The following is a 26881-nucleotide window of genomic DNA, read 5'->3' on the forward strand; positions in this document are numbered from 1 at the left end:
ATATAAGGTTTGGATGTTAAGGAAAAGTCATATTTCTTTCCTGAGCTCATTTAATCAGAAATTTGAAAAATAACTGTGGATGATGAATGTCTAACCCTATTTAAAGCGATTTTATGTTGCACAAAAATGCATATTTTGTCCATTCTTACGATTTCGGTCATATTTTGGTGATTTTAGTGATATAAGGTCATATTTAGTTATATTTTGAACAATTTCATTTAAACTGAGGCATCGTTTTTTTTAACAAGGTACCGGTACACGTTATCTGCGTCGTGTTTGAAACACAAGATTTCAAAATACTGTAGTAGATATACTTTTCCGGAACAGATACGTATCAGGTTTAGAAGACGTGATTCCGAGAACTTGATGCTATACGAATATACTTCGGCAGATACCACAAAGTGTATAATACTTAATTTTTTGGTCCTGCTTTAGGAGAACAGAGTAAGAACTGCGCCTCAAGGCTATGCTACTGAGTGAAAATATAAAGTTTTAACGTACCTACAATAGCTCTGTCAATTTGCATGGTTAAATGTTTCTGCTTATTATCGCCAATAACTTTTTGATACGTGGACTGTTAGTAACACTCTAATACTTGCACCTATCCTAACATGCCTGTCACCGGGCGACTCGGCCGTACGGTTAGCGTCGCGCAGCTGTGAGCTTACATCCCGGAGGCAGTGGGTTCGAACCCCACTCTCGGCAGCCCTGAAGATGGTTTTCCGTGGTTTCCCATTTTCACACCAGGCCTGTATCTTAATTAAGGCCACCGCCGTTCCCTTCCAACTCCTAGGCCTTTCCTCTCCCATCGTTGCCATAAGACCTATCTGTATCGGTGCGACGTAAAACAAAAAAATTGCTTCTCACTGAGCTCGATAGCTGCAGTCGCTAAAGTCCGGTTAGTGTCCAGTATTCGGGAGATAGTGGGTTCGAACCCCACTGTTAGCAACTCTGAAGATGTTCTTCCGCTGTTTTCCATTTTCACACCAGGCAAATGCTGGGACTGTACCTTAATTAAAGTCACGGCCGCTTCCTTCGCACTCCTAGCCCCTTCCTGTCTCATCGTCGCCATTTGACCTATCTGTGTCGCTGCGACGTAATGCATCTTGTAAAAAAAGAATCTTGTCATATTTTACTTCCTACTATGCCATATTTAGCTAGTTTTTAGGGCATACTTGCGTGCATATTTTATATTTATATAGTTCATAAACTTCCGAACCCTTATTATTATTATTATTATTATTATTATTATTATTATTATTATTATTATTATTATTGCGCCTCTATGGTGTAGTGGTTAGCGTGATTAGCTGCCACTAACCGGAGGCCCGGGTTCGATCCCCGACTCTGCCACGAAATTTGAAAAGTGGTACGAGGGGTGGAACGGGCCCCACTCAGCCTCGAGAGGTCAACTGAATAGAGAAGGGTTCAGTCCCCCACTAAGCCATCCTCTAAGTGGTTTTCTGTGGTTTGTCACTTTTCTAGGCAAATGCCGGGATGGTACCTAACTTAAGGTCACGGCCGCTTCCTTTCCGCTTCTTTGTCTATCCCTCCACAAGGTCCCTGTTCAACCTAGCAGGCGAGGCCGCCTGGGTGAGGTGCTGGTCATCCTCCCCAGTTGTATACCACGACCCAGGAGGGCACTGGCCTTGAGGCGGTAGAGGTAGGATCCCTCGACGAGTCCGAGGGAAAAACCAACCCTGGAGGGTAAACGGATTAAGAAAGAAATAAAGAAAGATTATTATTGTTATTATCTTTGTCATCATTATTATTATTATTTTTAATTCCGTTCATGTCTCCCCGTTCGCTTCGTGCCTAAATATCGCACATTTATAGGTAACAGATTATAATTTGTTGGCACCTACCTGGACAGGACGTATGGTGCTTCTTGGAGTTGGGAGCGGGGGCGACGCTGACCTCCGAACCTTCAGCGCTCCCACGGCGTCCTGGTGGAGGAGGGGGTGGTCCAATCTGGCCACCTTGTAGCATATTTCCAGTTCGACGCTTGCGTATGCCATAAGTATGAACGGGGACGATGAGTTTGGGGCGAGGTATAGCGAACTCTTGTGTGGCACCAGATCGGTCTGGGTCACTCTGGTCATAGCCCTCGAGAGGTGGGAAGAGCACAGGGTGAGAATACGGCACAGAATAATAGTTACTGTCTTCAGTTACCTCACTGGCACGATCACCGAGCAGAGGACCGACTTCATCGTCATCATCCTCCTCTTCAGAGTCACTCTCTAGGTCGTCACTAGAAGAACGCGGGGGTCGATACGGCGCGGATCCATTGTGGAAAGGGAGATTCTGGTATGGGGGATCAGCTCCGTTCCTTTTGCCGTTTTGAAGGGTTTTAGAATGATTTTCTAGGTGACGATCGGAATCATACTGATTACGATACGGCTTAGGGAGAGTTCTTGGAGGGTGTCGTTGCTTAGGGACAGGGAATGCACTCTTGTTCGTTTCAGACTTACTATTCGGAGGAACTCTAGATTTCGGATGCTCATCATACGACTGACCGGGGGGAGATTTTCTCGGTGGCATTTCCTCCACTTCTCTCTTCGCTGCAGAACCTTCCGGAGACCACCTTTTCTTATTCCGCAGATTGGGTGTAGCATATAAACTATAGTCAAACAATGCTTTCGTTTGCTTCTCACTAGGCGACACATTACTTGGATAGTAACCATTTTCTTCTCTGGATCTCTCCGTTTTCGGCGAGGGCTGTTTGTGCGTTGATTTCTTGAAGGCGGGAGGGTATCGGGGATATTCGTGATATTTACTCAGTTCTTCCTGGCTAGAAGAGCTGTCTGGGGTAGCTGGATCTTCACTGTTCGCAGACTGATACCTGTCGTCCTCATGAGAAAATTTATTACGATGTTTTGGTTTAGGTTTATACGATGAATCTTGAGGTTCACCACTACGATATCTATCGCCATTGCCTACCGGAACTGTCGTTCCAGAATGGTCCTTTGTTTGTAACTGTGTCCCGCGTATCCAACCAACCCCCTCGCGATGTTCCCACCACTCCCCGTCACCTGACCACTCATCCAAAACACGGGGATCTCGGTTTGATGCCCTGGCAGCATCGCACTTTTCACTACACTCTTTCCAGCTGGCTTCGTACAAGAGTTCCATGACCTTCCGCGAACTGTCGCTGTCGGGGTGGAGTTCAGCATCCACCACCGCGCGCCCGGGGTAATGGCGCATGCGCATTGTAACTCCCAGCATTCACACAATATTCAAATTATATAAGAATACACCCCTTCAATATTTATATTTAAAACATAGTATCATAACTAAAGCATGTTTAAATTCAGTTGAATATTACTAATATAAGATATTTTCACCTACGCATGAGATCATTAAAAATCACAGACTAATTTTCACATTTATTGTTAGAGGAATGGAACTCTTGTGGTAAGTGTCATGTGTTCGAGACCAAATTAAGAGATTCTTTCTCAAGAGTGAAAAACAAACACGTTTTAGGAACTATTTATTACTCTCGGCTGTCGTTATTCGGATAGCCTTGACATGTCACCTCTCCATAACAAGCTGAGAGATTGTACCTAGCTTATGCAAGCCAGCCAACATGAGAAAGTTCTCCGGGGTGCAATTATGAGCATGGCGACATACTTTAAATGTAGGGCAGTATAACTCTCTTGTGCGCTAGCATGACACTTGCTAGTTACTCATGTCGCAACAATAACAGAACGGAGCCAACACTACAAAGCGATCCACATTTAATGAATGAATTATGAATGGAGCCCGCTAAAACACACATGACACCATTTCGGTGCGGATAGAAGAGAGTTTAAAACTGTTAAATCACGGACGTAAAACTGGTTGAAGTCGAACAAAAACAGTGCGTCCCGCAGCATTTCTTCTGTCACAACAAACACGTCTATGCACTCGTCACTAACACCACGACACGAACTCAGCAACACGCGCGCGACTCCCAGGGAGTTCGCCAAGCGACTGTCGTTAGTTCGCTAGGAAGAGAGAGTGTAGCAGCTGGCGGCTGTGGAGAGGGGAGAGAAAGGGAGGACGACTGGGAGAGGGGAGAATGTAGCCCAGGAAATACGTTATTGTCCCTATAGCGCCCTGCTTTTATAAAGAGGAAGGAATCTAAGTTGATTGTCATGTTAATTAAGGATTCATATCCCCCATCACCAGAAAAACACTGTAAACTGCATCCGTTCAGAACCTTCGGTATGCGCCGTTCTGAGTGGCTCCGACAACAGAAGCGCTGCCCTTCTGTGCCCAAGTTGGTAGATCAGCGGAACATATAAATCAATAACACTATACTAAAGAAGAATATAAAAAATAAAAATGTGATAAAAACATGAAATAAAATTAATGCAAAATGCTTAGCGTCGCAGTGTAGTTTTGCCTGATTATTAATATTGCGAATATTAACCACGAGAGCTACAATTTTCTGAGGAATACGATCCACACGAGCACACACACACAAAATCACACATAACATATAGTTGCAGAAAACTCCACTCAAAGGGACCTAGGTCCGATTCCTGGTCCGGTCGGCGATTTTATCCACTCTTGTTAATTCCTCTCTGGTTGTTGGTTATTGTTTTAATACAAGTCTTCATTTATATACAATACACTACACTACGAACCCCCACCGAAACACACATTACAATCAATCAATCAATCAATCAATCAATCAATCAATCAATCAATCAATCAATCAATCAATCAATCAATCAATCAATCAATCAATCAATCAATCAATCAATCAATCAATCAATCAATTATTCAATCAATCAATCACTGTCTGCATTAATAATGTTATTTGCTTTACGTCCCACTAACTACTTTTATGGTTTTCGGAGACCCCGAGGTGCCGGAATTTAGTCCCACAGGAGTTCTTTTGCGTGCCAGTAAATCTACCGACACGAGGCTGACGTATTCGAGCACCTTCAAATACCATCAGACTGGGCCAGGATCGAACCTGCCAAGTTGGAGTCAGAAGGCCAGCGCCCCAACCGTCTGAGTCACTCAGCCCTGCGATCTGCATTTACTGTAGATCTGTCGCCCTGGTGGCATATTCCCTGGTCTTTACTTAAATGAATTCAAAGAACTTGGAAAATTATCGAATATTCCTCTACGTAAAGTATTTTGAACTCTAATTCCTCGTCCTATAATTGAATATTTGTCCCAATGTGTCCTCTTGAATTCCCTCCACATAGGATTAACGTCAGAAAGGGCATCCGACAGTAAAACAGGGCCAAGTGTATACATATACACACACCTGCGACATAGCTCGCACTCCACCCTCCCGCCAAGAGTGTGGCAATAGCTGCAGAAAAAGAAGAAGAAAATAACTGAGATATCATTCCTCATATTCATTTGAACCCAAACTCTAACGTGCCGGTCATTCTGTTTACGAATGTTTACTACCAAGCCTCTTTTGATTCTGTTTACCTTTCATTTAAAGCATTTCTCTAGTTTTCTCAGGGCTGACTTAAACCTTCATCTAGTACTTGAGCCGGTAACTGAATTCCGTCCCACCCGGATATGAACCAGCACTGGTTGCCAACTAGACCACTATGGAAACCAGTAAAAGCAAACAAAGTCGAGTGGTCGAGTTTTGATGAATGTCGACGTTCCTCCTGCAACAGAATCCAACGTACGTAATAAAGGTAGTCCAGCGCTCAGATGGAACTGATATGTCCTTACACAGCCGTGTACAATCACAGCGCAGTCCCTATTTTTGAAGAAATACAGACAGAACATATTCTAATTACTCCTGCTCGTCTTAAGAATTTACTTAAATGGGTGAATTCTTCCAGGGATTCTCAACATGTGAGCGTGGTGTGGTGACCACAAGGTTCGTAGCTGAGTTTGATATTGCCCACTTCCTTCTGACATGCTCCTGAATTTCATATTTCATATCCGATTTTCTTTGATCAATATTTTCAGTAACGTTCAATTACGTTCCACTGACTACTTTCAGGGTTTTTGGAGACGCCAAGGTGCCGGAATTGTGTCCCACAGAAGTTCTTTTATGTGCCAGTAAATACATCGACACATGGCTTCATGTTTTTCGTATGTTGCTCGCTTCTCATTTTCAACTGAAATAGGCTGTTCAGGATTTTACGAAATGGACAGTCCGGTCCACAGCCCAATTTCTTTTAAAAAGCTACATCACCACTGAGCCAACGGTACTCATCACACATCTACTGCGAATACTTCTTCATAGCAGTCAAATCTCTTATTAGCAAAATCGCTTGTACATCAAAAGTCAGGGTAATGTAACTTCCTGTCCTCATACCGAGGTGGTGCAGCTCTGCACAGGCATACTCCAAATACAGGCGAAATACGTGCACAGTACCGTTTTCACCACATAACAGCCCTCCTGCCAATCTTAACATTTCTTTCTTTCTTTTTTTTTTTTTTTTGCTAGTTGTTTTACGTCGCACCGACACAGATAGGTCTTACGGCGACGATGGGACAGGAAAGGGCTAGGAGTGGGAAGGAAGCGGCCGTGGCCTTAATTAAGGTACAGCCCCAGCATTTGCCTGGTGTGAAAATGGGAAACCACGGAAAACCATTTTCAGGGCTGCCGACAGTGGGGTTCGAACCTACTATCTCCCGAATCTTAACATTTCTAGCAGTAGCGGGAATTGACTCCGGGTCCCCGAGGACGGAAGCTAATAGCACAAACAATTACACTATGGAGGAACACAAAAGTTAGATTTAATACCGTTCATCTACTCTACTTCCAGGAATTACATTTCATAATAATCATACATTTATTCTTCCATAAACATAGTAGCTTCTTACAGCATTCTGCCGAGGTATGGTGTTTATTCCGTACAGCTCATTAGACAGTCTTTCATCCAATATATTCTCTGGTGTTTATCAGCTTCAAGCACGTTCCTCCCTGTCGAATGTTTTCAATCCTACCGCTACATTAGCAACCCCTTCCAACTACGCTCAGACCTAACCCATTCATAGTCCTTAGCTCCTTCGACATGAACAATTGAATTCTCTTTCAACAGAAGAAGATACGGAGCACAGCCCTTTACTACTACTACTATGGTCTGGGCTGTAGGTTTGGCTCTCCCTACCAGCAGCGCGACTGAACTGAGATATTTCGTGAACACAATTTCGATAGCATTAACAAATTACAAAAACAAGGTGGCTATCGGATTCCTTTATGGTCATATCTTCAGGCATTTTCTTCCACTTCGAATCTATTTCACAAGGTGCATTAACATACCTCTCCTTATGTCATCAGCTCATCACCTACGGAAATGTTTTTCAATCACTCAAGCAACACTCTCTTGTCATCATTGGGAGTTTTTTATTTTATTTTAGTGAATGACACAGAGATAAGGAATAATGCCAGTAATAATTATCGTCCTCTTCTGAGGCAAGATTGGGGCATGATAGCTGAGTGGTAGAGACACGAGCTTCTCACAGGGCAGTTGCAGTTGAAATCCCGAGCGATGGAAGATGATTTTCTGAAATGAAAAGTCAGGTCCTTCCCGTTCGAATTCGCTGTAAATCTGGGTGCCGGTGGGTACGAATCCCGATAGCAATATTCACGTGAATCTGAAAGCTTTCTCACTCTCTCAAGTAAGATTATTCGTAGCTTTTCCTCCACTAACTTCGATAACGTAGTGCTGTTCACCTCCTTACGATAATCGCAGTTTTCTTTAGATGTGAGCCAACATAGACAATTTGGAAAAAATGCTTTGTGACATAACCTGATACAACATAACGCTATGGAACCAAAATCTAGTTTAAAAAATGAAAGAAATACGCAGAGAAACAGACGCATACAGCTGAAAACTCCAGGTCAATGTGAACACGGTATAGCTATAATCCGTTGATGAGAAGATCGCGCGAATGACAGGTGAAATGGAAAGCGGTGGCAGCGTCTTCCTCCTGAACCTTTTCACTCCACTATGTCCTCTATTCTCTGCTACTAAATATTCGAAAAACATCCCTTGCCCGCTTCGCAACGCTGTCACGCTATTTCATGCAATGTTTACCTATTCACTTCATTTTACGAAAGCTGAAATAGATTTTTTTTAAAATATTTAAATCCAAGTAGCATTTCATTATACACCAGCTCAACACGATAATAAGATGTATCACCAATAAGTAAACAAAGCGCTTTACAATTCTTTGGACACACTATGCGACGGGGGAATGACAGCGTAGATAAACGGATCATTCTTGGAAATGTTCCCAACAAGAGAGATCCACTCGATGGTCGAACATTATCAAGAATGTAACTGGGTTGAACCTCCCTGACGCAGCACGTCTGGCCAAGGACCGTAAAGAGATGGAGATATCTGAGCAATAGGCTCCTTGGAGATCTTGATCCTCAGAACGATAAGAGAAGAATAACACTTTCAAGCAATTATATTACACCGTATTTTTTTGGGAAGACAGTTGTAGCTCTGCGTCACAGAAGCTGGCAGTCGTAAGATTCCTTTTCAAGCGGTTTGGGTCATATAGGTGTGAGCTTGCATTCAGCAGATAGTGGGTTCGAACCCCACCGTCGACAGCCCAAAAAATGGTTTTCGGTGGTTTATCATTTTCACATCTTCTCACTCCAGAATCTTTCCTTAGTCATCGTCACCGAATGTTCTCTCTGTGTCAGTGTGACGTAAACCAAATTGTAATAACATTCCTTAAGCTCGCAATCTTCTAAATATTTTACCTGACTGTAGAAGATCAGAAGAAATTGCTGAATGATACGGGCACAATGTTAGAGAAGGAATACAAAATGAAAATAAACAAATCTAAAACAAAAAATAATGCAATACAGACAAAAAGTGTCATCAGTACCGGATGTCGATATGAATTGTTGCTTGTGATTGGTAATTTGGAGTTATTTCCCTGTCTTCTTTCGTGAACGCTAGGCATTACTGGAACGAAAAATTGGAAATCGCACTGGCCATTCTAATCCTATCACCGAATACATTTAAGGATGTCACAGAGAATCAGTAAGATACAGATCATTTACAGAAAATATGATGATGTACACACGAAAACGGCAAGTTCAGCATATATTTATTCCAGGCACAATTGGCATGCGTTCACCGTGTGACGTTCATGACACTGGCCTTCAGAGATAATCCGTAACATACCAACAGCACTGTCTCAATAAAGTCCTAACTGAACTCATCATTACAAACCGTACAACAGAGCCATTCCTACGTTGAAGTAGGTATTTTTTTATAGCTGGGTCATTCCAACACCCACCTTGTGTAGGTAAGGAGTCCTAAAATTTCAGAAAGCCACAACTGTCCAAAAAATTATACAGCCTGGGTTTTACAAGAGAATAAAGTTTGTCCAAATTATTCTTTGTTCTATCAGACGCTATGCTAGTATGTTTAGGCTCACATAATTTGTTTTTTTAAGATGGGCCTTAAAATAAAAACAAGTGTACCAATGTTTAGCTTTCTCTGTCTCATTTTCTTAACACAACACGTTGTTACCCATAATATTTACATGGAAATCTCATATGTATATTTTTTAGGGAATATTGTAATTGTTAGAATTTTCAGCCAAAACTGTGATACATTCTTGATACATTTTTATTCTTTCTATCCAAATTTATTACTGTGATCAATTAAACACTACTCAGTTGGCAAGTAGATTATTTTACCCTGCTAAAACTATTTTTAATATTATACTCACTTTGGCTTCAAAATAACATGAAATGCTTATAATAATAATAATAATAATAATAATAATAATAATAATAATAATAATAATAATAATAATAATAATAATAGCATGTGGCCTCTTAAAGAGGCCTGGTGCAAGCAACCTGCGCATCTGTGAGAATGACGTCTTACCTAGAAATAATTTTAATGATGAAGACAGCCCAAACAGCCAACATGGCCGGAAATCGAACCTACGACGCCTTGGACCTGAGGACAACAAAAGTTCTAATTTTGTATCATATTTTGCGCACCTTACTCTGGAGTTTACAAGCAAGCTTTTAGTTTTACGTGACTGCATCATAGCTATGGGCCCTCCATTTTTATGTACAGCAGATCAAGAACCACAAGGGCGTGATATTTAATTTTTAAAAATTACACATTATTGGTCGGAATTCGAACTGCGGACACCTTGGTGAGAAGCCACACACTGATTCATCAAGCCCCTGTTGTGTGATATGTTACCAACAAGATCCAGCATAAAGTGGTTCTCTTTGATATTTACCGAGCGAGTTGGCCGTGCGATTAGGGGCGCGCAGCTGTGAGCTTGCTTTCGAGAGATAGTGGGTTCGAACTCCACTGTCGGCAGTCGTGAAGACTGTTTTCCGTGGTTTTCCATTTTCACGCCAGGCAAATGCTGGGGCTGTTACTTAATTAAGGCCATGGCCACTTCCTTCACACTCCTAGCCCTTTCCTCTTCCATCGTAGCCGTAAGAACTACCTGTGTCGGTGCGACGTAAATAAAAAAAGCATCCACAGTATCCCCTGCCTGTCGTAAGAAGTAACTAAAAGATAAACCCCCAAAAATATAATAACTTAGGAGACTGGCTGGGCGATCACGGAGCCCTGGCTTAGTCTGGCATAGCTTCCACTTATACAGCACTTCTCAATCTTCACTATTCGACCTCCCTCGGTCCACACTTGTTCTCTTCCGATCCCGAAATTACTAGGTTTGGGAGACCTAGGGAGTCTGTCAAGTTTAGGCCATTCGTGGTTCTCCTCTTTCAAAATACCCCCATTTTCGAAGGGTCAGTCCTCTCCCACTTTTCCTCTGATTAGTTTGGAGAGATGATTTATTTATTTATTTATTTATTTATTTATTTATTGTGCCTTTGTAGGTGGTGAAGTCAGGGCTCTTGGCCCTCTGTTACACTTAACCACTTTAGTAATAGGTAAATGGGGCCGTGCGGATAGGGGCGCGCAGCTGTACGCTTACACCCGGAAGGTAGTGGGTTCGAACCCCACTGTCGGCAGCCCTGAAGATAGTTTACCGTGGTTTCCCATTTCCACATCAGGCAAATGCTGAGGCTGTACCTTAATTAACCCCTTAAAGCATAGTGGTCACAAGGAGTAGTTCTTGGCCTCACTGAGACGAAGTGCAACTATACACATGCTGCAAGCCCATTTGCTGCGGTGTGGATGGTCTCTTGTGCTACAATGAAGAATAAATGTACATTATATTAAATTATTACAAACATTTTAGAGTCAGTTTTTGCGCAACCTGCATAGTGATTTCACCTCATTGCCATCTTGCTGCATTCACTGATCATTGGCAATACTAGGAAAACTCAATTAAAAAATATATATTATTGGCAGCCTGCACAAACTAATAAGGTAGTTGTTTATGTCTATAATGTATAGAGCAGGGCCTCTCAAACGCCCCAAATCTCACGCGTGCAGATCGAGGCGCAAGAGCTCCGTGCACTGTGCATCGATGCCGCTCGGCATGGCTCAGATCAACGCTTCGTCTCTGGGCTACTCGGCTAAGCTCGGCTCTACTCGGCTATACTCGGCTCAACTCAGCCCGGATTTGGAGCGCTACGGCGCAAGTGGGGCAGAGGGAGACAGGCGGAGCGAGCGAGACAAGCATGAGGAAAGAGAGAGTAAGCGCTATTGCTCCAAATCGTGAAGTGGGGGGTCTGCACTCTGGTCAACCAAGCCAAGTCGTCTTTTGCACCGTGCACAGTGCATGCACCCTGAGAGGCCCTGGTATAGAACAATGAAAGCTCTCTTGCTATTATTCTTGTTCTTTTGTAATAATTTCAGGTGTTTCATTGTTTTGATTGTCAGTTACAGTAACTGTAAAAAACACATTCAAATGGCAGGAGTATTACTCTGTGGCATTTATTTTTCATGCCGTATGGTTACCAGAAGGCATATTATTCTTCATTGTAGCACAATAAACCATGGGTTTGCAGCACGTGTATAGTTGCACTTTGTCTCAGTGAGGCCAAGAACTGCTTTCTTTGATATTCATTACGAACAGATCAGGATGAGGCTGATTTATATTTCTGGTTCTCATTATTACCAACAAAACAAGAGATATAATAGCAACTATAAACCCAGACTATTTTCTGAACATATGTAAGTAAAATGTATAAAATCAAATACATAACAATGGTAATAGCGTTATAATCTGACACGTGATAAATTCCTGTACTGCACAGTGGTTCCACCTTGACTTTCGAGACGTCATTGATCCAGTTTCTCAGAATTAGAGTATGTTTGGTGGTTCCTTATGTACGAGAGGTTCTGTTTTTGCTGACAAATATATTTTATGGTGTTAATCCAAATACAGTGCTTCAAAGGGTTAAGGCCGCGGCCGCTTCCTTTCTACTCCTAGGCCTTTCCTATCCCACTGTCGCCATAAGATCTATTTGTATCGGTGAGATGTAAAGCAAATTGTAATAGAAAAAATTAATGAATGGGAGCAGAGCTAAAAGTACATAATAATGTATAGTAAATAATCTACACAATAATACGAATACTTTTCTAACTCACGGTCATTCGCTCATTTGTTCAGACAATGAAGTGTTTTCTCTGACAATGAGATGCGGGGAATTCCAAAGTTTGGAATCCGTCACAACAAAATAATTGTTGCATACAGAGGATCGGTGAACAGGAATATAAAGGGAGGACCAGAGCGGGTATTACTGTTGTGAAAGAAGTAATGCTGTGAATAGCTGGCCAGTTGTAATTTCTCTTGAAATAACGATCACCAATACCATCACTATTTGAGATTTCCTTTTCAAAAAGACACGATGTTATAAGAATTATTTTAATTTCTTAAAACATGGCGATTTACTCAACTACGAAGGATGACCTGGTGCAGTCGTGAGAGAGCCATAGAAATACCTTTCGAGATCCCGTTGTCTCGTAACGCGGAATTTACCTTCAACAACACGACATGATACTTGTTGCGTTACTGGGGCACCACAGCAAACGATCTTGTAATTTACGAGTGTAATGGTCGTGATCCTATAGCAGGACTCACGATAGAATTACAGCAGGTCAACTGTCGAGAAGTACAGCTGTCACTATCGAGTTCTCTACCGCAACCTGTTGGTGAATGTTCTGCAAAGTGTTCACATTTCACAAGAAGTCGAAAGAAACATTACTTAATCACTTCATTCAATTGAATGATAAATTAAAGGAGATATCAGACTCCCCATAAGAGTGATAGCTGAGTGACACTGTGTTGGCGTTGGACGTTCATATTCTGGCGAATGCATGAAGGTATTTTTTGAATTGAAATGGCATGTCCTTGTGGATCGAATTCCACCTAAAACAGGAGCTTTCCTAGATATAATGGCGGCAATAAGAGTTATGTACAATCATCAGTGTTACTTGCTACACACACAGACACACACACACACACGCGCACACACCCAGCTTAAAAAAAGAAAAAAAGGCTTGTCGGTCCCTAAATTTAGACATTTCATTTCACTGGTAGTAATCACGGCCAAAAGTTGAAGGTATTCGATTAGTCTATCGTGCCAGTGTAGCCATATTTAAATAAATAATACCTAGTTGTTAATATCTACCGGATTTTAACTCTTTCCAGCGATGAAAAGTGCAATCCACGTTCACTTGGAGTTCTACATCGTGGTTCCACATTATGATTATAATTCAAGGTATTTGCAGCTTCGTGTGAAATGCAAACCAAAGAGACTTCACCCACCTATCTCAAAATTCTCATATCTTTAGTTACTGCAGAGTCCTTCGCTGAATGGTAATCGGTTACGAGAGTCCCAGGTTCGATTCTCGAACGGGTCAGGGAATTCATTCGCGTCTGGTTAATTCATCTGTCTCACGAAATGGGCGCCTATGTTCATATACACACACCACAAAAATAACGCAATATAGAATAATGTTTCACATATTCTTGGCATCAGGAAGGATATCCTGCCGTTAAACAGGGCGAAGTCCGCATGTGCGACAAGTTCCCCTACAATGGGGAAAGCGGCGTATGCAGATTATGATTTAGGAGTGGATTTACAGGGAAGTTTATCATAATGCTATCGTAATTCTAAGACGAAGGAGCTAAATATGTGGCCACCTCACCTAAACACCTCATATGTGGAATGGTGAGTGTAGTAGATCCTACTACGACGGTCAAAAGACGAGAAAAATACACCGAGTTCCTTAATGTTGAATTAACAGTCTTTTGGGACGTCTACCGGACAAGGCCTGGTTTACAATTAAAGCATTAGATGATACGCAGAACGCTCCCTACCTATTTAATTAAAATACACAAAACAATTGATATAAATTGACAATTTAAATAGAAATGTTGACAGTAAAGAAATATTTTCGTTTACATTTACAAGATATTCCAAATTAAAAAACAACAACAATAACTTCAGAATTTCTATCCTGTACTAAATTTCAATATTACCACAGCAATGAAATTTTCGGTACATGACGAATAAATCATGTCTCCCAGTTTACCAGGAGCCTTCCAAGGCTGGGTGCATTCTTCTATTGTGCATATAGTAGAAGTCCAGAGAACCGAGCTCAGTAGCTGCAGTCGCTTAAGTACGGCCAGTATCCAGTATTCGGGAGCTAGAGGGTTCAAACCCCGGCAGCCCTGAAGATGATTTTCCGTGGTTTCTCATTTTTACACCGGGCAAATGCTAGGGCTGTGCCTCAATGAAGGTCACGGCTGCTTCCTTCCCACTCCTAGCCCTTTCCTATCCCATCGTCGCCATAAAACCTATCTACATCAGTGCAACGCAAAGCAACTTGTAAAAAAAAAAAAAGTCCAGAGAACAGTAAATCTGTCTTACTTTCGGGGACAGGAATTTCATGCAGAGGTAAGAATGCCAACGAGTTTTAGACTAAGTATCCCCTCACCCACTCTACGGTTGCGTAGGAAGAGTTGCACAAATAAAGCGTTCTAATATCGTAGGATTCACCCCCAATATCTATACTAATCTCATAGCAAAACTGTCGTGCGGGTAAGAGTATACTGGATACTCGTTTGAATATTCTCCCACAATGGGTAGACCTATTGCTCTATGAAGTTATTCTGGGGCAGTACATGAGAAGGAAAATGTCGTGTAAAGTCGAGTTCTTTTGCTAGTAATTGTTTAACGTGACAGGGCTATGATTGGGAAGGAAGCGACCGTAGCTGTAACTATGGTATAGCGCCAGCATTTGTCTTGTGTGGAAATGAGTAACCACAGTAAACTGTCCTCAGGGCTGCCGATAATGGGGTTCAAACCGACCTTCTCCTGAACGTAGCTGCAAGAACTGAATCGCGAAACCCACTCGCTCAAAGTCGATTAGTTCACCAGGTAGTGGAGATTGTAGTTTGTTTTCTCCAACATCCATGTAACACCTGACAAACAAGTAGCTGCTGATAACAGACACACGGCAGTGCAATCTAGGATAGTGGTCTCCTTCTATCATCACGGAACACAGGCTAACTTTCGAGAGGCACTATGACGTGAGCCACAAAAACAGATAAGCAGCAAGCCTTCAGTCACAGTGATTCATGAGCTCACAGATGACTCGCGCTGGTAATTGGAAGTCATTACATGCAGCTATGATAAAGTGACCACGAACATCCTTTGCCGCCAGACCAGAACTAATGTCAGGAGGACCAATGGGGCACCCTTTGCATAATTAAACTAAATCTAGATTGACGTCAAGCATAATGAATTGCATTTCGCCGAAATCTAACAATAAATTAATATTCAATTAATATCATTCGTAAAATAACCATGAAATCGACGAAGGAAGAAAATTCATTATTCAAACAACTGTGCCAAATGTACGGCTCCTTGGCCAAATTGTTAGCATGTTGGCCTGTGATACAAGGAGCCCCAGGTTCGGTTCCCGGACGGGTCGTGGAATTTAACCTTAATTGGATATTTCCACTGCCCCGGGGACGGGGTGTGTGTGTCGTTCTTAAATATAGAAAATAAAACGAAAACAAGAAACGAATAAGAAAAATAAGAAAATATCAGTAAAAAGTCGATTTTTCAAATACTGAAAGAAACGCCACAAATAATCGGTTTCATGGAAATAAATTGAAATGAATCCCTGTGGATAGTGAAATTGAATATATCCATGTCTGCCGTAGAAGGCAAATCTAAGTGGAGACTTTACGCGGATTCTCAATTCAGAAGCATGGATTGGTGACCCAGAAGGCAGAGCTGAGTCAGACATTACTTCCATTTACTTGTATCTGGCTCCTGAATTTCGTATCTCCTATCTGACCTCCCTTAGCCAACACTTCCGATCCCGGCGGTATTATGTTTACTAGACCGTCAATTCCACACCGTTTGTGGCCATTCCTTTTCCCTCACGGGCGTCTTATAAGAAAAGTTCGTTTCGCTCTTTTTGTTCGAAGAATTGTCACGTGACGGGTGAGGGAAGAGGACAGAAATCCATAGTTCCAAGATAGACTCGAATGCAGCTGCCTGGTAAGAACAGTATAGTTTTGTTAGAAAGGATTAAGAAATCTTAGGATTTAGGCCAGGTAAAGCGGACATTTTGTTACATTTCCTGTAAATTGCAAATGTTTCTTTACTGCAAACTGCTGACAGCCTGAAAATTAAGGCAAGAAGAGGCTCCCTATTCGCTAAAATCACTATGAATTATTATTAGTGATTTAAGCCCACTCTGACTCGTTGGCTGAATTGTCAGCGTGCTTGCCTTCGGTTCAGAGGGTCCCTGGTTCGATTCCCGGCCGGGTCGGGGATTTTATTCGTTTCTGATTAATTTTTCTGGCCCGCGGACTGGGTGTTTGTCTCCGTCCCAACACTCTCCTCTTCATATTCACGCAACACACTACAGTACCAACCACCACAGAAACACGCAATAGTGATTATATCCCTCCATATAGGGTTGGCATCAGGACGGGATCCGGCCGTAAAACAGGGCCAAATCCATATGTGCGACGCAGTTTGCACCCGCGACCCCACAAGTGTAGGAAAAGCGGTAGAAGAAAAAGTGATTTAAGCCCACTGGGGAGCACGTATGACTAGTTCTTTTTTGGATCCTCGCTTTCGTTCCCAATTCCTCTTATGCCCTGCTATTAGTTTTTCCTGTCTTTCCTGTGAAAGAGCTTTGCGAGATTTAACAACCTTTGGTAGAGGGACCACAAGTTTACCATTTTACAAAATTTAGGGCGGTCTGAGACATCAGTATCAGAAATCCCAACGGAAGTTAAGTCCTTTCTTTCATTCATTGAGCCACGTGTTTCCAGTCTTGTAGCTTTTGATGAGCGAGAAGATCTTCTTCGTAAGCCTGCCCTTGTCCATTCTATCAAGTCACACTCAATATTTGGAAATATTTTCGGTGGAGTGGAGACATAGCAGGTCTTCACTGAGATAAGTTCCAAATTTCAAATTCCTAGAAGTTTGGACAGAGATCAACATAAATATTGAGAGTGACTTGATAGAATCTGATGATGTTTTAAGTACGAAACATGTCATTCTCTTTTTATACTGTGTACTTTTATTCCTTGTTTAATGTGTAATATTTATATTGAACTTGTGTGTTTGTCAGACTGAAAAACTTTGAAATTACATTTAACGGAGTCAACAGTAGATAGTACGGCTTCCTGCTTAACAAAATAAAGATATCACTTCAATATCCATTTAATCCATGGACATGTGCTGGGATTCTGCCGGAGCACTGAACTAATCCGCAACCATCGCAACCACCGTGTAAGAACGTCGATTGCTCAAGGCTTGTGACAGCGTGGATGGGAGGTGCACGAGGAGGTTCACTGCATCTCTACTGACGACTCTAATCGGAGGGCGGACATCGTAGCCATCAACAGAGAGGACATTAAAGCAATGGTCTTAGATCCCACCATTCGCTTTGAAAGAGACCTTAATCAGGCTCGGGAAGTGGACTTGGAAAAGCAAGCTATTTATGTTCCATGCTTGCCTTACCTTTCATCTAAATATAAAATACCTATCGATCGGTGGATTGTCAGAGGCCTGCTATTCGAAGCAAGAGGCACCCTCCCTAATCAGACATCAAACTTCCTACAAAACATGAAAGTTCCACTCTGCGAGTTAAAAAAAATAGTAATACACATACTGAGGGGGACTCTGCAAATCAGTCATTTTCATCTGTACCTGAGAACGTGATTGACATTAACCCTGGAGAAAAGAAACAAGATAACAGCATCAACGATTTAATTTTCATTTTCTTGAAACTGAAACTGATTTCGGATACAAATGGTCACCCTCATTGGAGAACGGATGATTTATTTCTTTAATAAATCTCTCTATATATACATGGGCAAAATTGTTGCGATGTTAACGCTGTTAAGAAGATAAACGTGTGAGCATCACTCTATCGTATATCGTTCAAGGTAGTTCAAATGTCAAAATCAAGTGATGCAAACAAAAGATTGATGTCACGGTCAGAGCAGACTAAGTGAGAGGCTTCTCGGAATTCCTCTAGAAATGAATCAGACGACTGACATTGCTTAAGAAATTCCTGCATGTCGAAAGGAAGTTTAAGTGTAATATTGTCTTTCACAGAACAAGGATCATGACATCGTTGCCACAAAATTCATATACTGTAGCTGAAATAATGTAAAATTTGGATCCTCAAAAGCATATATGGCAAACCAATCACTGCTGCCAACATGAATACTTACTTACGAAATACACCAAACATTACCAGAACAATCAGTATCTGAATGACCGAGCGAGATGACCGTGGGGTTAGGGTCACGTAGCTGTGCGGTGGTGGTGGTGGTGGTGGTGGTGATTGTTGTTTTAAGAGAAAGAACTACTACGTAATGATACTCTCTGAACGAACTATGTAGAAACGAGAATGGATTTAAACTACTGATTAAACGGAGAAATTTGAAAATAGATTTTAGAAGTATTATAGTTAAAAATACTTTATTCAGCCGAAAAGGACACTGAAAACTTGAAATTTACAACCCCTAGATACAGCCACTCTCAAACATAAAGCGAATGACGAGATCAGCAGTATAGTATTCCCGTCATCGGCTAGTATGAGTTCGAGTGTTTCCTGCAGGCCGAGGTTCCGTCTTAGGCTAGAGAGTTCGGCGCACTCCGTGAGGACGTGAGCCACGGTGAACAAAATGATCTTCCACGACCTACCCTCAGCCTACGTAAACTGACGTCCTCTCACCGTGAAGGCCGGAAAGAGGACCGCGACACGGCAGTTTTCTTCCTAATTGCTTGTTGGGAGTTCAGATAGCTAGCCACTCCGATTCCCAGGACGACAAGATGGTTCGATGCACCTGAGATCAAATATCCGTAGCAGGTACGTTCATAGATGTAGGTGTTAAAAGTGCCGCTTCCTTTGCAGCTTCATCCGCAAGATTTCCCACAATCTTAACGTGGCTTGAACCTCACAAAACTGATTTTGGTACCAGCGTCACATAATCTTGCCGCGCCAGTGGGTGTTGTGGGGAACAGATGTCAATAGACTGCAGAGAACTTGACGAGTCGGTACTTATGAGATGGTGGTCTCTTTCGTCACCCAGTGCAAACTGCAGCACTTAAATGCGGAATATGGTGGGTTGGAATCCCACCGTCGGCAGCCCTGAAGATGGTTTTCCGTGGTTCAGATTTTCACACCAGGAAAATGCTGGTAATGTACCATAATTAAGGCCATGGCCACTAGCTTACCAATCCTAACCCTTCCCTATCATTGCGTCGCCAAAACCTTCTACTTGTTGCTGCGACGTTAAAACACCATAAAAAAGTCCTTCAATGGAAGTAGCAATAATGATGACCTACTTACCTACAGTAGGTACGTTACTCATGAAACTTAAGATGTAATCCTACACTAACTTGGTTATTAATTACATTATTTGAAAATGTGACTGGCCTGTTTACCTGAAATCAATCAATCAATCAATCAATCAATCAATCAATCAATCAGTGATCTGCATTTAGGGCTTTCGCCCAGGTGGCAGATGCCCTATCAATTGTTTATCTAGCGCGTGCTTAAACATTTTCAAAGACTTGGAAGTTTATCGAACATTTCCAACGATAATTTATTCAATCGCTTACTCCTCGTCTATGAATGAACATTTGCCCCAGTTTGTCCTCTTGAATTCCAACTTTATCTTCATATTATGATCTTTCCTACTTTTAAAAGTTCAACTTAAGCTTATTCTTCTACTTATGTTATTGCACGCTATCTCTCCGTTGACAGCTCGAAACATACCACATAGTCGAACATCTCCCAAGTCTTCCCAGCCCAAAGTTTGCAACATTTTCGTAATACTACACCTTTCTCGGAAATCACCCAGAACAAACCGTGCTGCATTCCTTTGAATTTTTTTCCAGTTCTCGTATCAAGTAGTCCTGGTGAGGGGTCTCATACACTGGAGCCATACTCTAACTGCGATCTTACCAAAGACTTATACGCCCTACAACCCCTAAATACTCCCATAACATGTGAAGAGACCTGAAACCTTTCTTAACAACCTCGTTAATATGAGTAGAGGAACGAAGATCATTCCTTACATTAATACCTGGGTACTTACAATGCTCCCCATGATGTATTATCACCCCCAACAACACACTCATTAAAACTGAGAGGGCTTTTTTCCTTAGTGAAACTTACAACTTGACTTTTCATCCCATTTACATTCATACCATTGTCTGCTGTCCTCCTCACAACATTGTTTAAGCCCCACTGCAGTCAATCCTGCAACTCATTTATTACACTATACAGAATAAAATCATCCGCAAAAATCCTTATGTCTGATTCCATTTTTTTACTCATATCATTTATACAGCATATAAAAGAAAACATAAAGGTCCAAAAATACCGCCCTCCGGGACCACCCCTCTTAATCATTACGGCATCAGATAACGCTTTACCAGCTCTAATACTATGAGTTCTATTATCTAGAAATGTAGCCACCCATTCAACCACTCTTTTGCCTACTCCAATAGCCCTCATTTGGGATACTATCCTACTAGCCATACAATCCTAAAAGATCAACCTCCCGAGGTGCCAGAATGTTGTCCGGCAAGAGTTCCTATCCGCAAAGGTACATGTACCGACACATGTCTGGCAAATTTAAGCACCTTAAAATACCATCGTACTGAGCCGAGATCACACCCACAAACTTGGGGTATGAAGGCTTCGCGCCGCTCCTTCTGAGCCAAGTGAAAAAGAGATCCACTGAAGATTGTTATCGATGTGGTTTGCTGTTGCCTCCCATTTAACCTCAGGTAAACGGAGATGGGGCACCTCTGTTTGACAAATCCCTGTCTCACCGTTCTTCTCTTCCAGCACATCCTACTCACCTGTTGTATACCACAGCTGTTCAGGCCATCTGGTCGACCGTCTGATCATATTTCGTCACTCCACCCGGGATCGAATTGTTAGTCAGCACGAAGCAGGAGACGTGATCTCTTGGTGAGGTATTGCTTCTAGTGTTCCTATATTTCACTATAATAATAATAATAATAATAATAATAATAATAATAATAATAATAATAATAATAATAATAATAATAATAATAATAATAATAATAGGTTTTACGTCCCACTCATTACTCTTTTTTACGGTTTCCGGAGAAGCCGAGGTGTCAGAATTTGGTCCCGGAGAAGTTAATATACTGACATGAGGTTGACGTATTTGAGAATCTTTAAATAACACCGGACAGAGACAGGATCGAACGTGCCAAGTTGGGCTCAGAAAGCCAGCGCCTCAACCGTCTGAGCCACTCAGCCCTCCAAATTACAAGTAATGTGGACAACGTAATGATTTAGTCTACTATTTTGGACATTTTTTTTCATTTTTGGGCCTTATTTTACTAATTTTATTTCGGGTCTTATTCTTTGTCATTCCGCTACCAGATGTCTTTATTTTAGTATTTATTCGGTCATCGAAAGCTGGACCTTGTGAACAAATAATGTCTCCACGAAAGAGTAATTTCATTTCACGGGATAATGACTATGTTTTAAACGACGAGGCATTAAGTGTAATTTGCCCGAACAGAAACACTCAAGGTCACAGAAGTATATCCCAGCGAGATAATTCTACGAAAGTCAGAAGAATCTGAGCCACGCCCGGTTCGTGATAGGACAAAAGTCATTATGCTCGCTTTCTACGGTAACCAGAAAAGTTGTGTCGGATTCTGACACGACGAAAAGGAATATCGCAACATGATGTAAAATGTACCGGCACCTGGAATTTAAAAAATAGTCTCCATCAGCGTTAATTAAATTTCTCGACGTTCAGGAAACACGTGGATCCAGTAGTTCTGTCACCCCGTCAAGGGTTCAGACCTTACTATCGTCGTGCGTAATGTTGTTGAAATCGTTGGAATCATAGCACAACACCAAGTTTGTATGCGCAATCTTCTTCTTCTTCTTCTACCACTTTCCCACACCCTGGTTGGGTTGACGCTGCGAACTGTGCCGCACATATGATTTCGCTCAGTTTTACGACCGGACGAGCTGCGACACGCTAGCTAGGGGCTTTACGTCGCACCGACACAGATAGGTCTTATGGCGACGATGGGATAGGAAAGGCCTAGGAGTTGGAAGGAAACGGCCGTGGCCTTAATTAAGGTACAGCCCCAGCATTTGCCTAGTGTGAAAATGGGAAACCACGGAAAACCATTTTCAGGGCTGCCGATAGTGGGATTCGAACCTACTATCTCTCGCGACACGCTAGTAACCAGGAATGAGTTAGCTGGAAGATTTATAATATCCAATAATGAATGGCCCATTTATATTGGTATTATAAATTTACTCATTCGGGACAAATATTTCAGGTTCCCTATTGGAATCAACATCTATATCTATATCAAATACAAGATATACAGGAACGCAACCCACTCAGGAGGAAACAAAGACAACCAGGGTTTTCAAGAAAGGTCAACGATGAAGACAGGAAAGACGTGGACGGAGGAAAGAAAAGAGCAATACCGGTAACGAGTGAAGGAGCACTGGGCAAAGATTTTTCTTTTTCTAGTTGCTTTACGTCGTACCGACACAGATAGGTCTTTTTTTTTTTTTTGCTAGGGGCTTTACGTCGCACCGACACACAGATAGGTCTTATGGCGACGATGGAACAGGGAAGGGCTAGGAGTGGGAAGGAAGCGGCCCTGGCCTTAATTAAGGTACAGCCCCAGTATTTGCCTGGTGTGAAAATAGGAAACCACGGAAAACCCTTTTCAGGGCTGCCGACAGTGGGGTTCGAACCTACTATCTCCCGAATACTGGATACTGGCCGCACTTAAGCGACTGCAGCTATCGAGCTCGGTAATGGGCAAAGATCAAAGCCTGGAGAAGACAGCTGAAATAACGTGGTCCTTGGTAGGCCGATACGAACAACGACAATAATAATAATAATAATAATAATAATAATAATAATAATAATAATAATAATAATAATAATAATCTGGATTGGGTGGCTCAGACAGAGTCCAAATTGGCGTTTTCAGTCGCAGCTCAGTCCGGGAGTATTCGAAGATACGGTACGGTACCCAAATACGCAAATCTCGTGTCAGTAGATTTATTGACAGGTGAAAGAACCCTTGCGGAACAAAACTGTGGCACCTCAGTGTCTCTGAACACCATAAAAGCACACAGTACACAACACAACAAGAGGAACAGTATTTCCAGTAGCGTCTGAAAGAGGCTGCTGTATGACAGTAGTGTAGAGACAGTGCGGCGCACTATAAGGTTACTAACGTTCTGACAGCTAGCTAGAGGCGGAAAACTATTGATAGTGCTATCGATAGTTATCGATAGCGACCACTACCGTCTCACATCGATAGTTAGATAGTTAGTTGCCTATTATCGACAGTCAACGATAGTCCCCACCCTTACTGGCTTATTTTTCGCGCTAACAGAAATTATACAGCTGTTTGCAGTTAACTGGTGAGGAGTTTGTTCCAATTCATTTAAGTATCACTGTATACCTACGACTTTGGTGCCTAATATTAGTTGAGTTGATGCGAATACGGGACAGAAAAAAGATATTTATAACTTGTCAGAGATTGTGTGTAGGCGAGAGAAGATAAAGCACATTTTAGGTCAAAGACTTCATGAAAGCAACTGAAAACTCTCCTGCAATCTGTTGAGAATGTTGTAAAACATTTTTCCAAGGATATTACAATACCCGAGAATATGTCAGGCGATCGCAAAATGAACACTGCAGCTGAACGAGAATTTCACGGGCAGTCACGTTATGAGCAAGCGCGGGCAGCCCGAAAATGTCTCAGACGTGTCACTGAAGAGATTTATGAGTGATTCCGATTTGAATTTCAGAAAGTACATAGCATGATATACTTGTGGTTTCTACTGATTTTTTTTGAATTGTGTTCAATAAATGTTCTACTGTATTTTCAGGCATAATGATATCATTCGTTCCACTTTTTGAAAACTATCGATTACTATCGATAGTAGAGCTCATAACATCGGAAAATATCGATGGCGATTACTATCGATAGTTTGCCGGCTCTACAGCTAGCGCTAGAGGGACAGCCTACTGCAATGCCATTGCGCTGTGTTGCCGCATTCCTACATTCCTTTCTCCTTTTCCCCCTCGTGTTTGTTCAGACCGCCGTATTCTCTTGTACAGTACAACAAGATCTGAGTGTGAAGTAAAAGGTTTGGCATCTCGAAGCAACTCCAGGCGGGCAGCAGGCACGTCTCCATGGCAATCGCAGTGGTTCGCCCACGTTTCCATGGCAACCATACCCCTACTCCCTTCTGTCCCACCAGACAGGCTGTAAACGGACCCCCACTGCACTAGCTATCACAACGGTTCTTTTAATATTAGGACTATAGAGAAGCTCTACTGTCAGCGTCAATAAATATTCTTCAACGTAATATCGCAACCGACTAACCGGCTGCTCTATCGATTGGGTACATGCAATTATACTTAAAACAACATTTTGTCTGCAGTGAGAAAGTAAACGATGTTTTCCGTTGGCACTGGATGTCGCGTGACGTACAGGATAAACAATCTGTGTTTGGGCTGACTTCACCTACACATTACAAGACGAAATTGACAATATGTTCCGAAACACCAAAGAAAAGATGCTTGACGATTCTTAGGTGAAACGCCCGGTATAAACTGCTCCTTCCCTGTGTGTGCCGTACGAGAACCTACCCGCCTAAAGGATGACGTCAGAGTAATAGAACCACTGTATTCTTACAGACACTGAGAGAGAGAGAAAACTGATTTCATGTACCGGTATAATTATTATCATTACTATTACAGTAAAATCTGCTTTTTTTTTTTTTTGCTAGGGGCTTTACGTCGCGCCGACACAGATAGGTCTTATGGCGACGATGGGATAGGAAAGGCCTAGGAATTGGAAGGAAGCGGCCGTGGCCTTAATTAAGGTACAGCCCCAGCATTTGCCTGGTGTGAAAATGGGAAACCACGGAAAACCATTTTCAGGGCTGCCGAGAGTGGGATTCGAACCTACTATCTCCCGGATGCAAGCTCACAGCCGCGCGCCTCTACGCGCACGGCCAACTCGCCCGGTAAATCTGCCTTTAGCGGAACCTTTATGTACTGGGAAACAGCCCACACCGGAAAATTTTCCCAGTCTCATGAATTACCGGTATGGTTTAATATTCATGTAAGTTTACCTGTATTTACCGGAACCTGTCTGACGCGGTAACAAGGAAATTTTGCTACGATAATGGAAAAAATATGTATATTTCCTTCCTAAATCTTTTCAGTAAAAATTTATTCCGAATGGAGCCAAGATGGCCGAGATAGCATTCGGCCAAGAAATGTCCGTCTCTGTGTTCGATGCTGTAATTTTGATCGCAGAAACAGTGAAAGGAGTGTCGCCAAATATGGTACATCAGTGCTTTCACAAAGCCAAGTTAGTCTCACACCCTGACGAAGGAACCATAATAAGCGGAAATACTGATACAACAAACTCTCTCACCGGGCGAGTTGGCCGTGCGGTTAGAGGCGCGCGACTGTGAGTTTGCATCCGGGAGACAGTGGGTTCGAATCCCACTGTCGGCAGCCCTGAAGATGGTTTTCCGTGGTTTCCCATTTTCACACCAGGCAAATGCTGGGGCTGTACCTTAATTAAGGCCACGGCCGCTTCCTTCCAACTCCCAGGCCTTTCCTATCCCCTCGTCGCCATAAGACCTATCTGTGTCGGTGCGACGTAAAGCCACTAGCAAAAAAAAACCTCTCGAACAGTGTAATTGTAGTAATATCAATGCAGAAGATGATCTAGAAGTGGAGACAGAGGCGGCGTTAGAAAATATCGAAGAGTTCTTCACCCATCACCACCAAGAAAAGAAAACAGAAATACGAAGACGACCAAGAATATGGTTTATGTAACGTGAAGTCCTACCGACATGCCCTATCAGCCGTAAAGGATATTCGGTCTTTTTCTCTAGCGAAAAATGACTCGAATTTGTGCGACATTATTTGCCGTGCCCGTATTTTAATTGAGAACCGTGCTACTGGGGATAGTTGTGTCCAGCGTACAATTCTGGATTGCTGGAAGAAGTAAACGACAGTACTACACAATATAAGTATTGGTGTTATTTCTATAAAATGCGTAATTTGCATAAAGTAAATGCATGTACTGTACTTCGCCGGCCCCTCTTACCCGGAGGCCCCGCGTTCGATTCCAGCCAGGTCAGGGATATTTACCTGGACCTGAAGGCTGAAGGCTGGTTCGAGATCCACACAGCCTACGTGATTAGAATTGAGGAGCTGTCTGACGGCTCCGATCCAGGTAAGCCAGGAATAACGGCCGAGAGGATTCGTCGTGCTGACCACACGACACCTCATAATCTGCAGGCTTTGGGGCGGAGCAGCGGTCGTTTGATAGGCCCTGGCACTTCGGGGCTGTTGTGCCATGGGGTTTGGTTTGGTTTTATGTACCGTTTGTTAATGCTATTTGTTCGGGGCGTCGACC

The 26881-nt window shown here is 42.4% G+C and overlaps 1 protein-coding gene across 2 annotated transcripts in view; it reads right to left on the minus strand.

Annotated features, from left to right (window-relative positions):
• The window catches only part of for (cGMP-dependent protein kinase for), a 442735-nt gene that overhangs the window by 256550 nt on the left and 159304 nt on the right, over positions 1 to 26881 (minus strand). The window contains exon 1 of one of the 2 annotated variants that reach the window (XM_067136424.2): positions 1866 to 2317. The exons of the other annotated variant lie outside the window; for it this stretch is intronic. Within the exon in view, the coding sequence (XP_066992525.1) occupies positions 1866 to 1989 (124 nt within the window). The 5' untranslated portion in view covers positions 1990 to 2317. Of the gene's footprint in view, positions 1 to 1865; positions 2318 to 26881 lie in introns of those variants that run through there. 2 annotated transcript variants of the gene reach the window in all.

Source organism: Anabrus simplex, chromosome 1 (assembly GCF_040414725.1).
Source record: "Anabrus simplex isolate iqAnaSimp1 chromosome 1, ASM4041472v1, whole genome shotgun sequence".
Lineage (NCBI taxonomy): Eukaryota > Metazoa > Arthropoda > Insecta > Orthoptera > Tettigoniidae > Anabrus > Anabrus simplex.